Raw genomic sequence first — 15,393 nt, 5'->3', positions numbered from 1 at the left:
GCGTCCGGGCCTGCTTGGGAATTTTGCAGGGCGAAAAACAGTTTCCCCGTGAATTTCCCATGGCATTCATTGTCTGTGCACCGGGCTGTCAGCAGTGCCCTGTCAGGCTGTCCTTGGGTTGCAGTAGCAAGAGGGAACCGTCCCTGGGGTCTCCCAGCGTAACCATGCATACTAGTGTCCTGTGGCCCCATCACTGCTGCAGCAAGGCTGCGCTCCAGGCAACTCAGTGCCAAAAATGAGGAGATGAGGGAGACAGAGAGACACGGGGCAGAGAAGGAGTCAGGTGAGGAGGCACTGGCACCAGCGTTTGTGTGTGCTCTAAGTCAGGTGCTGTGCACAGAGGGTGGTCAGGGCAGGAGAGGCAAGAGCAGCTGTGCAGCAAAGCCTGCATGGGTAATTTGACTGCACTTTCCAATAAGCATCCTCTGGTCCTGGTTTTGACAGGCAGTCATTGTGGCATGGCAATTATTTATCTGGTTGAAGGTGAAGGAAGGTGCAGGCAGCCATCCCCTGCCTGCCCCGACTCCAGGGATCATCCCCTGTGCTGCCTGAGTCCCCCGGCTTTATTATCGTACATGCTTACACATGCAAAAGTCCAGCACTCATGAGAAGAGCATGAAACTTGCAAATATCTACATGCTCTGCAGCTACCAGTGTATACCTACATGTGCTACACTTGTTTTTTAAAACCAAGATAATGATAAGCACATAAAGCTGAAACCTCAGTAAGAATCTGAGGGGGCAAAATCAGATATGAAGAGAATAAGGAGCTCAGACTTTAGCCTAGTCTACAGAAAGTAGATATTAATAGCCGTTTACAATTTGCATAGCTTCGTATTAAAATAAATTTTCTTCACTCCCTTTGGTATAAAGTCAGTGAAAAAAAAATTTTCCCCTGTTATTAATAATTCTTGTAGCAACTTCATGCTGCTTTCTTCATACAGTATGATGATAATTGCAAGTAACCTGTTGCTCAATAAAAAAGAGATACAAGAGAACAAAGAAATGTGTTTTACAGAAAGTTGTTTTCCCCGTGCTAAAAGCCGAGACTTCCTCTCCAAATAATGAGTTCAGAAGGTTTGCCTTTCTGGGTTTTCTCATAACTTCTGGGTGAGCGAGCAGAAAGAACATTTCTCCAGATCCCTCTCAGAAGTCACTTTGGTTTTTATCTAGTAGCTCCTTTTCCTCATCAAAACCTTTTATGGGGCATTTGGTCGCCTTTCTTTCCTTGCTGGGATCTTGTCTGGCCTTCTTCTGCTGCCTAAGTTACACAGTATAAGTGTCTTTCACATAAATCCCGGAATAAAGTGGTGTTAACAGTGACACATCCTCAAGGGCCCGGACAGGATGGTATTCCTGCATGTGGCTAGATGGGCACAGAGATCAGATTTCTTAAGATTTGATGCTCCAATCCCTAAAAATTCCCATTGAGAGTGAATAATTATTAATAATAGTAGTAGCAGTAGTAGTAATAATAATAATAATAATCCTTAATGAAAATATGCATATTTTGCACATACATGGGAGAGACAGGCAGAGGCAAGTAACAGGAAAACAATTACCCCTCAGAAATCACCAGGAACATTTTGAGAAAGCTATAAATCTGATCCATACTCCATGGAAACAGAAATGTCGATCCATCCAAGTTGGAAATGCCCTACTGAAGAACCGCCTTTATTTCCCCATGGAGCCAGAAGTACTTCCCTGCAAATGATGGAGAGGGGCCCACATGTGCAAAATACTCTTGGAGCAGCCCACAGTGAAACCCAGTGTCAGCTCCATGTGATGCTCCAAGGACATCTGCGTGGCACTGCCTCTTCCACAAGCGGTGACTGTGGTGACTGAGCTCTCATCTTTGGAGGTCCCCAATCCATCACCTGAGGTGGGGAGAATTGATACAAGCCCTTAAGGGGAATACAAGGGTGGTGTCCAACGCTGGCTGTGACTTCCAGCAAGGCCACCCGCCACCTACACGTTAACAGGAAAAGTGCACCTCACCCTCCCTACAGCCCTTTTCCAGAAAAGTCCTGAGAACAAGTGCCATTCTCTTATAAAACTAAGCTGCTGGCTAGGTCCATCCTGGCTCAGAAACTTTCCAGTTGTATGAGAGGGTTTAAAAGCAATGGTTAGGTGACGTTTTCATAATCCACACAAGACATGCTAGAAAAGGTCCTGCAGTAGTGTAAATCAAAGCACTTCTACTGAAGGCAAGGGACCTGTGGATTCAAGCTCAATAAATTTACCTTACTGCTGAGAGCCTCCCATGTGATAGAGAAATAATGCCCAGAGCAAAAATACAGAATTAACCAGATCCTGTCAATTACAATGTTTAAGGGGATGTGTTATCAAAAAAAAAAAACAACTTTTTTTTTTATGTTTGCACATGGCCTGATTTTTGTCTCCCCTTAATCCAAGAAAATGGCATTTGATTCCTCCAGTAGACTTGTCCAGATGAGCTCAAGAATCAGTAGAAAAATTTTGCAGAGTTAATATTCATCAGAAGCAAAGTGAGACCATTTGTGGGACAAGGTACTATTTATCATTAAAAGTAATTCCCCCCAGAACTATCTACTGCTCACTTTAGGGAACAGGATGGGAACTGATGTTGGGTCCTCAATAAACTGAAATACACACAAATCTGCAGGGGGTTACAAAACAAGTAATAAGGCAGCTCATTTCTGAACATGTTTTCTTATTTTTCTACATGCCTTCTTGCAAGGCCTGTGAAACCGTTATAGTCCAGATTTTGTATTATCCTAGCAAGGGAAATGAAGGAGTTTGTTTTAGTAGTAGTAGTAGTAGTAGTAGTATTGAGGCACAGCGTATTTATGCATCTTTTTCCAGGCCCTGCAGTAAGTCTGTAAAGAACTGTAATCATACCTCAGGACATTATTTCTCCCTATAGAGTACTCTTCCTCAGCACTTCTAAATAAAAAATACCAAAAAAACCCCAACCCAAACCTGGAACTAAGAAAGCTTGTGTCTTTGTGAAAAGAGCCTCTTTCACGATGAGCACCTGCTTGCTCAGCTAATGCAGAGGCTTTGCAGAGCCAATGGACTTACTCTGGGTTGGCGGCAGGGAACCAAGAGGAACCACGTATACTTGTGGGCAGGTATGGTCAACCCCTCTGCCCCAGGCAGCAGATACCAAGTTGCAGAGGCTACTTCCTTGGCCCTTTTTACCAGCACTACATTCATTGTAAGAAAACAATCTGACTTTTTTACCAGTATTTAAAAAGAACGTAAGCTCCATGCCACCTCCGTGACAAGCAATACTCTGCAGCATTGGACTTGTATAATAAAGCAAAAACTGAAAGTCTGATTGCTGCACAGAAATAATGCAATGTGATGGACATGGAGGAACAAATCTGGAGGAAAAACCCAGCAGAAAGCTGTTATTATTTAGCTGTCAGTGACTTTAGCATTGTGGGAAGTATAGATATATATATTTTTAGCATTATGGGGAAGAAAAAAAAAAAATGGGAGAGAGGGACCTGAGCCAGATGTGGGATAGTATATTGGGAGAAACTATCAGCATCAAGAGTTTGGGGCAGGAGGAATCACAGCGGACCTTCCAGTCCCACCCTTTAAGAGTCCAGACTTCTGATTCAGTCCTGTTTACACTAGTACCAGCAGAACTATACTGAAGGACAGAGTAAACCTAGAAAAGAGCAAAAAGCAGAATCCATGTTTTAGGGTTAGTTTGGGTGGTTTTTTTGGCATGAGGAGAAATGACGTGCACTGAGGTAAGGCAAGGCACATCGGAAGCAGCGTAGAGAAAGTGAAAAGGGAACAGTTTTTCCCTGGTGTTCACAGTCCAAAAAGGAGGGGACGTCAGCTGATATTTCGAGATGTCCGGACAAATGGTGATGCTTACACACAGCACAAAGGCAAGCTCCGCAGGTCACTGCTGTGGCCCTTCTTGAGCGGCAGCAGGAGAAATGAGCTCAAAAAGAAATTGTCAGACACATGGACTATTGAGCTTAAAGGCAGAGATACCAGCTGCTGCTCGGGTAGTCTGTAAGCCTTAGGTGGAATTCTGGGATACCAGTGGAAACTGTTTTATACTTCACACTGGTTTTATCCTTGTTTTTCTAAGTGTATGCTACTGCTGCAGCCAGAGACAGGCTGCTGGGCTAGGTGCGCATCTGATCTGAGCTGTTCTGCTCAAGTCTTGAAAGAGTTAAAATATGTATGCATATACACACATATCATGTGTGTATATGTGCGTATGTGTATATTATACGCATATATATTTACAGTATATGTATTATACTATAGCACGTAGTAGGCTTGGTATAGTCTATAGTATGCTTGGCTCCTCTCTCACATGGGCCAGCTTTATCACTTGTTTTCTGGAGAATTTCCTCTTGATTTAATCCGTAAGTGAGATTAAGGCTCACTGTGTTTTGAGCAAGCAGGTGAGCATCAAAAATAATGCAGCACCTAAAGTTCTTGAAGACAGCTATATATTTACCGTCTCCACATTCCTTAGCTCTGTCTGCTGAGCTCGGAAAAGCAGCGAATTCATATCTGTGAAACGAAACAGCATTGCATGCAAGGTAGCACCGTTCAAAGTCTGGGGAAGCTTGCTTTTGTGGTGAGGGACTTCCGTGGGACTAAATTATGCATAGCCTGCCAAATCATGTGAAAGAGCCAGCTACAGAATGATGGGGGGGCATTAGAAAGTTCAGTCTTGAAAAGAGATATGTGTTTGGGTGCAGTTTGACATGATATTCATGTCAAAGCAAGGCAGGGCAAGTGTTTTATGTAAAAGCAAATGTCCATGGCCTGACTGACCAAAGCTTTGTAGATGAAAACCAGTCCCTTGAGCTTCTTCCAGAACCCATCAGCTCTTAAATATTCAGATACTGCACGAATTTCAGCGTAAGTATGCATAATGGGAAAGGCACCGCAGAGACAGCCTAAGCACCCCAGCACTCCTGTCCTTCCCGCATAGCAAATGGAGAAGCGTATTCTGTGTGAGCTGTAGGTTGTGTCACGAATGGAGAAGGGTGTACTGTGTGAGCTATGGACTGTGTCACAGCTTGCAGAGCATCTTCAAGCAGCCCATTGTGATGACAAAAATGGATGACTCTGAAGAGCTTCAGACCAAAGGTTACTGAACCTCTCTTCCAGATGCTTGCAGCACCAATATCCTTGACCAGTCTGGACTGAATCCTCACTACCTAACTCAAAGTCAGCTAGGAGACTGCAAATGCTTTGTACTGATGCACCTGGGCTACAAACCTTGTTGGAGGACCCCCAGCACATATAAGTGGCAGCCTCCTGAGTGCCCCACAAGTGCTTTCTCCACAGTGCTCTGGGCTGCCCCACCTTCACTACCTGCAGACCATGGAGGGCAGAGAGGCATAGGGAGCAGATGCTTCAGGATCCCTGTCCTGCTATCTGCCATATATGCAGGCCTGTTCGTGTGTGCACAGAGACAGGCTGGAGGCTTCTTGGTGAGGTTCACATAGGTTGTCTGCGCTGGCATGTGCAGCCACACACTAAGCCAGGACCTTGGGATAAGGCCAGGGAGCTCAAGGCCCTCCTGTCTGAACAGAATGGGAAATCCTGCGTACATTTCCTGAAACCCCACGATGGGTGCTCCTCCTGTGCTTGGTCTCTGTTTTGGCTACCCATGTACCCGCTTTGGCTTTCTGCTTGTCCCTGACCATGAAACAAGGATTATAGGGTGGGCGGGGGTTTCTTCTTTTGACGAAATGGACAATGTGGATCTGTTTCTGGCAAGATACTCCCAAGTGCTACAGCACCAGGAAGGGTAACACATCAGGGCCTGTAGCAGCGGGAAGGGTGGGAGCAGAAGGCAGTCTCTGCATCTTGCCACGGCCTTCTGTCAGACTGGCAGCACCATCCCAGTGTCAACAGACCTGTAGAGCAAAGTTTCCATTTTCTACCCGTTCTGGCCATTGCTAAGCTTCTCAGCATTCATCCTTCCTTAACACGAAACAAAAGTCCTCCTCATCATCCTTAAAGAATCCAAAACATCTCAGCCTCTACTGCTGGCTTGGTGCCCACTTGCTCCTGGGGCTCTGGGTGCTGGATGAGCAGCACCCCAGCACAGCTGTCACACTGCCTTACCCAGCTGCAGCAGTTACCTGCGCTGCTAAACACCTTCTTGAGGTCTTGCACACAGCTTCCGAAAGCTTGTAACTCCACCAAGAGCATTTAAACAACCTCTAAAACACTGTTAATTGAAGATGACAACGCAATTTTACCAAAAAAAACGGAGGGAATCTAGGAACACACGCACATCCACACGCCCCTGCCTCGGGCTCAGTTTTATTCACTAAACAAGGGGTTTGGTAAATTTCTGTAAAGGAACGCAGACAAATTTCAGTCTCTTCCTATGGCTGCTTCTGCCTGCAGTTGCAGATCTGTAAATCCCACTGACTTTAACAGTGCAGCACCTGGCCGGGGCGGCCCACGTGTGCCCAGGGCAGCCTAGGCCAGCAGCGCAGGGGACGGTGCGGAGCCGCACGGCGGCAGCTGCCGGGGCCCAGCCTGGCTGCCACTGCCGTTCTTGGGTTGCTGCGGCCACTGGCGGGTCAGGCTGGGCTGTGTTTTGTATTTGTCAGCACCATGCCACGCTGTCATTTTCTGCCACGCAAGACAGTGAAATAATCTGATACCGAGTTGATAACTATGAAGTAGCGAAACTTAATTTAGAGGTGTGCGATCAGAAAGCCAATAGACTGCGCTAGTTATTCCTTCCAAACGGCACAGCAAAAATCTTTTGGTTTGATAGCGAGCTTTTCATAGCCGTGTTTTTAGCAATACTACAAATTGCAGTTAATTGGGTTTTGCTTGTGTCTGTGGCACTAATCTCAGTCTTTGTCCCGCTCCAGTTAATAGGCTGCATTATTGGCAGACAAGGCAGTAAGATAAATGAAATCAGGCAGATGTCAGGAGCGCAGATCAAGATTGCTAATGCCACAGAAGGCTCCGCAGAACGACAAGTTACAATCACAGGATCCCCAGCAAACATCAGCTTAGCACAGTACCTCATTAATGCAAGGTAAGTTTGCTTTGTAAGTGATAATGCTTCTGTGAGATTGCTCTGTCTGCTCTTCAGCAAATGTCTGTCCTGGATAGATCCAGAAAGTTGCTTCGCAGTGTCCATTTTGCATAGTATTATTCAATTCCTAATGATCTGTAAAGCCTGTATCATTAGAACCTGTGTTTGCTGTTGGTTTATATGGAAAGGAGCTTAATCTGGTGCAATTCCAGGTACACAATGAATGACACAAGCTGAAAAATCTGAATACTCACATTAGCATCCACCTAAAATGTAGGCGGATAAATCAAATGAAATGACAATCATAAATTCTTTAGAAGAAAATACTTTTCACAGACCCATTTTACTATCCTAGATGGCAAATATAGTAAAACATTGCAAAACAGACTTGATTTACTAACTGGAAATTGCCACTCAGAGTTGATATTAAACTGACGTTTGGTTGCTAAAGAGGCACGGGATTTATTTTTTCGGAGACAGCATCACATATGTGTAAAAAACATTCCCTAATGAGACAGGATGAGACTATCTGCTTCTCTGCTTCCCAGTGACAGAATTAATGAAAGCACTGGCTATTTAGCTAAGCCATTGTGATGGCTTAAGTCTTTATCAGTTTTGATATGATTATTTAGAAAACTGTTAAAATTGATACTGCCTTTACTTGCAATTACCCTGAGAAGAAAGTGCAATGGATATATTGCTGTCTCATAGATGTGCTTGTAAATGGTGGACCAAGGCAATATACTGTGGGGAAGGGGAGTATATATGGGTTTTATTGCTTTTTTTGTTTTCCTTTTTCTTCCACTCCCCCTCCCCCACTCCCCCCGCAAAAAAAAAAAACAAACAAAAAAAACCCAAAAAAAACCAAACCCAAACCAAAAACCACCATGATATGAATCAAGCTTTGTGTTTAACTATGTTTGCTGTTAAGGTAGTAGAAAGTATGTGATTTATACAGAGGGCTGTAGTCATAGTAGGTTTACAGCTTCCTATGATCCAGCCTCCTCTCCAGCCCAGTTCTGTAGCGCACCACTGCAAGCCACTGTAAATGCCTTAACGGGGGAGAAGGACGTTCGTGCAGCTCTGTGTTACAGCAAACAAAAATACTCCTTTTTATAGTTCAGTTTGAAAGTAGTTGCCTAGGGACAAATATATTGAGGGGTGGCATTGTGAAGCCTAAGATAAGCCATTTCCAGAATCCTAAAACAACCTACAGCTCTTCTGTTTAATATTCTTTGTAGCAAATATAAGTCACTTCCATAAGCCCTGTAATCAAATAAAAATGTGTTCCCTCCTTTAACCCTTAAGGATATGTTCTTCTCTTGGTGTTCAGGGATTCCCCACACATCGAGACGAGAATAGACCCCTTCATTTTTAGTTGCACAAACACCATATGGCATGCATCTGGATCTCAGAAGATAACAATTTAAGATCTTCAAGACAGCTAAAGCATGCAAATAAATTAATGCACTTATTAATGGAGTTGCAGTGAGCTGCTCACCAGAGACAGAAACTCTAGTGAACAAACCTCTGTTTGACTCACTAGAAAAGCCTGTGAACTCTTACACTTCTGTTTATTGCTGTTTAATGATTCTTTTGATGGAATGGGATATATATCTGAGGTCTTTTAACATACCTTTGCAAAGAAGAAAACTTCTCAGCATATACCATGGATACTCTTATCTATACCCTGTGAAACCAGAAACAAAATACTTTCTTCCTGTTGAATTTCTAGATAGAAGTCATTTGTTACCATCATCTACAATAAACCATCATATATTATTATGTACCATGTGTTGAAACTGTATTTAGATGAAGTGACTTCATTTGTAAATGAAGACTCTTAAAGTAATGTATAATAAATTAAGCTCTAAGGTAACATAGGACATTAAGGTGACTTTTTCATTTTAAGAAGTGACACTGTTCCTGATTTCTTCTTTCACAAGAGAAACTCCTGTCCAGTTAGGTGCCAACACAGCAGCAGTGCTAGTTCGCAGTCACACTGGAGGAAGAACTGAGAAACTTTCAGCCACCAGGGAGGTCTGCTGTAGCTGGGGTTAAGGTGCTCAGGCAGGTTTCTGAGAGGCAGAGCTAGGCTGCTGCTGCCTGCGCACACTGGAACCAATTTCAGTGTCTGTCAGACCTAAACCTGCCACAAGTACTGCTGTCTCTTTTATAGATGTTGGCATGAAATAAACAGTGTTGGGGAAGAGCGGAGTACAGTGCCTAGACTATAGTCTGGTATGTCAAAATAATTATAATGAATAAAAGCCATATAAGCATTCAGGGTAAGGTGGACTTTTTCCCTCTCCCCCACAAAATACGTCATTCTCGTGAATTTGGTTTCCAGGGCCAGTATTTCTGCATAAATCAATGTCTAAAAGCAGCATAGGATGTAAAAAATAGTACCTGTCCAGTGTCCTGAAACGTTCTGTGTGTATCTTTAAACTAGCCTCCAACCAAAGCTGCCATCTATAGAATAATTTATCAAATTGTTTTAAGACTTTTATTGTAATCTGGTGTCAAATATGTACATAACATACTCTAAATCATAGATATATAAATACATTGATACAATAAGACAGATTTAAATCTTTCTAAAGTATTGTTTTAATTCTGTATTGATTACCTGAGTGCTGACCTCTGTATGAGTAGAATGTGTCCTAGCTTGTTTGCAGAAGTGTCTTTTTTTTTTTTTCCTGTAAAATCTTCTGTCTCTTAACTTGTCTTCACTGTAGTAACTGGATTTTCATTATCCAATTCCACCTTCTAGCTTTCATTAAGAATGAACTGCAGTTTAGGTTTCCTGTGTAATATGGGACTTTGGATTATAAATGAATTGTAGCCAGAAGCACTTGCTCCTTGTTGAAGAGCAGTTTCCCAAAGGTATTTCTTTACCGCCTTTTTGACGAGAGGTTCATTCACAGAGCTAACAGCACCACCAAGCCACACTTGAGCTTTATTTCTTTCACTAGTTTGGGGTAATGCAGGATGGGGTCTTTGGTGTGTATATTCATCTAGTGTAGGTCTTCAAAGGGACAGTGTAAAATTGGCACCGTGAAATTTTGTATGAAGGCTGCCTCATCCATTTCATATCCAACTTTGTTGCACCTACAATTGGTTTGGGAAACTGCCGTTGTCACAGGGCAGCCGATAGCTAACCTGACATACTTTTACCTTATGTGTTACCATCAGTAATGAACGTGAAACAGGGCAAATTATTGCTTTAATTGTACCTGTGTGAGTACACGAGAGCACCTGGGAGTTTGAGTGGCTGCTACCAACACCAGTGTTTAACCTGTGGGATCTATTCTTCCTGCTAGTGCAGGAAAAAGCTCACACTTGAATACCCCCTGTGTCAGTAAGGATTTTTTTGTTCTTGTTAAATGCAAGGCAGGCAAATTCAGAGTCACCGAAACACGAAGTCCTACGTTATCTTTCTATATGCCTCCCTCCCAGAATAATACTGATTTAGAAATACAAAAAAATTCCAGTAATATAATCTGCATAAACTGAATTTCTCAAAACCTACTAAGGTATCACCATGCAACTCCAACACGCCAAGTCGAGGATATACCCTGGAGTTGCATTCACTGATTCAGTATTATTGACGTAAACCCCGCTGCACAAGTACATTGCAAGTAGCAAGTAGCACAGCTGACAGCACAAGGATGCTCTTCCCTCTGCAAAGGACTACTCAGCTGTGAGGTTAGAAAAATTCTGAACTGCTCATCCATGGGGACAGATAAACACCACAGGGTAGGAAAACCAAAGCTTTACCTCCCACAAACGGGTCTGCATTTCATGCACTCACCCTCCTCCCCTCCCACGTCCTCAGAGAAGATGTGCGCCTTCTAACTTCCCAGCAAAAGCCACCAAGGAGTTAATGCTCCAAAAGCCCTCTTTCTTTTGTGGGGAAGAGAGGACCTGCTGCTCAAGTGTTCCTCCCAAGCTCAGACCCACTTCAGGTATCCTTTAGACTCACCATCAGCAGCACTGCTTTGGGAGGCTTTAATCCAGCGTCCCCATCCCCTATATAGCACTGGTCAAGCACTTGCATCCTTGCTCTTGCGCAATGCAGCCAGGCCTTCTGGCCCTTGCCTTTCTCTGGCCATAAATAATAGACCAGGGGCTGTTACTCTCAAAACTGCATGTAAGTCTAAGTTGAGGAAAAGTAAGGCTCTTCCAAGCCCAGAGCTGGGCTACCATGCTCCCCTTCCAACCTCTAGCCTGGCTACAGCTGCTCTCTTAAGCCTGCACACCCAGCCCCTGGCACCATCAGCGACCAGCACAAATGCTGTGCTGGGAAGCTTCCCCAGGCCTGATGGGATTTGTGAGAAAGTGGTAGGTCCTGCCAGACAGGTCCTCTGCATGGCTGGCCGGCTGCTCACTGGCACGCCACGCTGGGAGGGAGAAGCTGGAGCAGCTCCTCAGCTCACTTCCACAGAAAGCTCAGGAGCCTGGCAAGTAATTACTGAAAAAAAACCCCAAACTTAGAATTAATGCACATGTGACTGCAGCTAGCGAAGATTTTCTCACCCGTAGTCCTATTTGTTTGATAGGCTTCCCTGTCTCCCAGCTGGTCACACGTGAAATGCACCCTTGAAATTAGTATTTAGGTTGTCCGCTGACCCAAAAGCCAGCGTACAAGCTGCAACAGATGGCAAGGGGAGGAATTATTTAGGTCAGGGGTCCTCAAACTACGGCCCACGGGCTGGATATGACCCCCAGGGTCCTCATTCCGGCCCCCGGTATTTACAGACCCCCCCGCCGGGGGTTGGGGGGGGAACCAAGCAGCAGCAGATGGCTGCCTGCCACTGCATCCGCGCGGCAGCCCCCTGGTTAAACAGTTTGAGGACCCCTGCTCTAGGTAAACATTTTGCCATCTGAAAAAAAAACCATATTTTTGGAACGACTGTATTTTAATGTCTAAAAATGTAGAGAAAAGTCCAAGTGCACGGGCCAAACTCAGCTCACGTGCCGATGGGTGGTTAGATTAAATTGAAGGTGGTTTGATACCTACATCCTCCAAAGAGCCTGTCATTGCCTTGGGCTCAGAGGTTGGGCTAATCTGAACTTCCCTGTGCTGGCGGGGCCTGTCTGACAATGTGTGTGTTGTATCCATGCAGTACCTTGTCTGTTAGCGGGTAAGCTCTTTTATGTTCACTGTAACCACTGCCACAAGCTCAGAAAGGATGCCACTGCTGTGGAAGCCGGGGTGTATTTCAGTTTACCTTTTTTACTAATTTCCTTATAATCAGATTGCATAAATATTTTGTTGTGATTTAAAAAAAAAAAAAAGAAAAAAAGTCTGGGAAAAGTACAAACCGAAGTGAACACACTGGCTAATCAGGTTTGTTTTATATGAAAAATGCACATTGATCTCAGTGAACAAAATGAAAAACTAACTTTCTTAAAAAAAAAAAAAACACCAAAAATTTATGCCTTAGATGGAAGCAGCAAATCATTGCTCAGTCTCCTCTCATCCTAGCAAAATGACAAAGGGTACTATTCATGTGACAAAATTGACCAATTGAAAAAATCAGCAAAACCCCCCGCGTCCCCCTTTCAAAAATACCGTTAATTTTGAAAAGCAAAATTCACCATACCAGTGCTGGGGAGTAAAATTCATAGTTATTTTAAGTTTTCTTTTCAGTTTCATTTTTTCCATCTTTTTGCCATTACCCACATTCCTTAATTTCTTTTTTTCATGTGTAAAATGAACTAGCAACCCCCGCAACCTTTTTTTTTTTTTTGAAAGAACTTTAGAGTCTCAGTAATGTTTTCACCATCAAATCATGAAAAACCCTTTTGTTATTTCTCTTCTTTAACACATAACATGTTCCTCCTTTGACCCTCATTTTCCCTTTTTTTCTCTCTCCTCCCTCTCCCTCCCACTCGTCTGTCCCCCTCGTCCACTGATCTAATCCTGCCCTTTTGTGGTTGCTGTCCTCCCTCCCTTCATCCCTTCCTCCTCCTCCTCCTCCTCCTCCTCCCGGCCCCACCACCCTGGCTGGACCCTCCCAACCTGTTTGTTCCTCTTCCTCTCTTCGTTTGCAGCTTAGAGATGGCTAAAGTCAGCACCCAGGCCGCTTCCGTCACGACCCCTGTTGACCTCAACATGAACCTCTCTCAGTCTGCCACCCCTACCTCCACCCCCACCTCCATGGCCGTGCTGGCGGCCGCCTCCGCCGTTACCGTCAGTACCCCCCCTCCCCTACCAACTCTGCCAACCACCCACTATGCCGTTCCTGTCTCCAGTCTGCTTGGCATGAAAACTGTCCCACTCCTGGCACTAAATGCCGCGGCCGCCGCGGGGGCCACGGGGAGTTTGTCCGCTTACACTGCCAAAATTCCTTCGACGAGCGGGGTTAAGAAATCTGACCGCCAGAAGTTTGCTCCATATTGAAGGGATGAGACACAATGCAAGCTTTGCCAGCTCTACCAAGAGTCTGTGGTAGATCCTAGTTACCAAGGAAACAATACGGCATCTTTTATTTTCTGTTAAATTGCTAGTGTTAACTGTTGCCAACTCAAGTCGTCTTCCGCTCTCCATAACGACTAACACCCGGGCACCACCTACCAACTAGTTCCAACAGTGGGCAGGCGCCGGCCTGGGGCTTTCGCCCCACCAGTGCCATCCCTCCGCCAGGGCCGGCCCTCCAGCAGCCCCGCAGGGTTGCCCCCACCCCAGCAAGGAGACACCTGGAGAGGAAGAAAAACATAAACGAGGCAAAATTTTGACAGCTGGTTACTCCAGCAGTGCTGCCTGGCATATAAATATACTTAAATCCATTTGAAGGGATCCCTCCAACTACAGAACATTTTTCTGTGGCAAACTGGCACCTCTGATGAATTTTTATATGGCTAGAACCTGCAAATCTGCCGCTTCTGATGATTGTTAGTGCCCCTGAAATCCCACGTAACGTGCTGGCCCCCTTGGTCATTCTGCTGCTCTCAATAGGCCTGAAGACTCCTGTCTTCCCTGCCCCAACACCTGCCTGCAAGCAGGATATAGGGGCTACAAAATACCAGAACCTCAGGTACTTCTGCATACAACAAATGAAGCTTTCTGGTCTGACCAGCTAAATTATAATTATTGGAAGACAACAATAAAAAAATATCAGGCACCTGTGCCTTTGCACTTCATTCTTTTAAAGGGTGCAACAATTTTCCTCTGGTTTGGAAAAACATGATTTTAAGAACGCCACTTTAGGAAGGGAGAGTAGGCTTCACCTTTTACACTCAGACATTTTACTCTCATATATACTGACAAAGTACTTACTTCTGTAAGTACTTAGTAGTAGGTACAAATCAGACATGTACAGTCTCTACTCTGGTACGCCCTCCCACATACACTTTGTTCAGCCAAAATGAACATTCTTTGTTAGGTTTCTGTATAAAATACATCCCTATGTAACTCACTGCTAATCATGCATTCAAAGGTTGCTAGCTGAACAGATAGCATCCCTTTAACAAGAACTTAACAATGTTCAGATTAACTAAAACCAGAAATCTAGTTGCAGCCAAACCAAAGACAGCTGGGTGATGTAATGGCTGGTTGCTAGCTGTTGGAACTAGTTTTTAACTGCATTTTCTGTTTGTCCATCCGCCTTCTTTTTAATTTCTGTTGCATAACTCAGTAATGCAATATTTTCCTCACCACTTCCAAATCCAGAATCCCATTAGCCCGCCATGTTCATCCACTTTGCACTCCTTGGACACAAAGCTTTAACAATTGAACTGTATTCAGTGCATTTTAATATAAACTAAAAACACAATGCAAATGCAATACTTTTTAAAACATGGTATTTCAAAGTGTGTTATTATTATTGTATAGGGCTAAGTACTATCTCAGTATTTTGTGTCATTTCTGTATTCTGTGGGCTTTTCTTCACCTTAGTACCTTTGCACTAAGTTCTGTCACTGTAACCATTTGTAGAACTGCCATTGTTACAGTTTGCACTTATCCAGAAGGGGGTTTTGGTTGGTTTTGTTGGTTTTTTTTTTTTGGTTGGTTTGTTTTGGGCTTTTTTTTAGTTTGTTTGTTTGTTTGTATATAATGAAGGAAAAACTGGAAATAATGCAAGGTACCTCAGCTATTTTAAAGCTCTAGAAAACTGCTGTAAAATTGTTCTGGACTATTGTAACTGTTTCAATAACTGACACTTTAAAAAAAAACAAACCACCACTCTCTGTGTGAGAAAACTTGCCTGCATTGAAATGCTGTTCTATGCTGGTTGTACTCAAGTGTTATTTTTTTAATAGTGAGAAGATTTTTTTTTTCTTTTTTTTTTTTTTCTCTTTGCCTTTTTTTTTTTCTTTTCTTTTCCTCATTTTTGTTCCTACAT

At 43.8% G+C, this 15,393-nt stretch overlaps 1 protein-coding gene across 20 annotated transcripts in view; it reads left to right on the top strand.

The window, feature by feature from the left end:
- The window catches only part of LOC308060006 (poly(rC)-binding protein 3-like), a 528,829-nt gene that overhangs the window by 502,586 nt on the left and 10,850 nt on the right, over positions 1–15,393 (top strand). For 17 of the 20 annotated variants that reach the window (XM_080378161.1, XM_080378175.1, XM_080378172.1 and 14 more), the window contains 2 exons: positions 6,873–7,042; positions 13,103–15,392. In XM_080378161.1, the coding sequence (XP_080234287.1) occupies positions 6,873–7,042; positions 13,103–13,451 (519 nt within the window). In that variant the 3' untranslated portion in view covers positions 13,452–15,392. Of the gene's footprint in view, positions 1–6,872; positions 7,043–8,375; positions 12,385–13,102; position 15,393 lie in introns of those variants that run through there. The other 3 variants (XM_080378167.1, XM_080378169.1, XM_080378166.1) reach the window with 2 other exon arrangements.

The sequence above is a fragment of the Falco punctatus genome, assembly GCF_963210335.1.
Source record: "Falco punctatus genome assembly, chromosome: 3".
NCBI lineage: Eukaryota > Metazoa > Chordata > Aves > Falconiformes > Falconidae > Falco > Falco punctatus.
The sequence above is the reverse complement of the archived record's forward strand: the minus strand, read 5'-3'. Positions and strand labels throughout refer to the sequence as shown.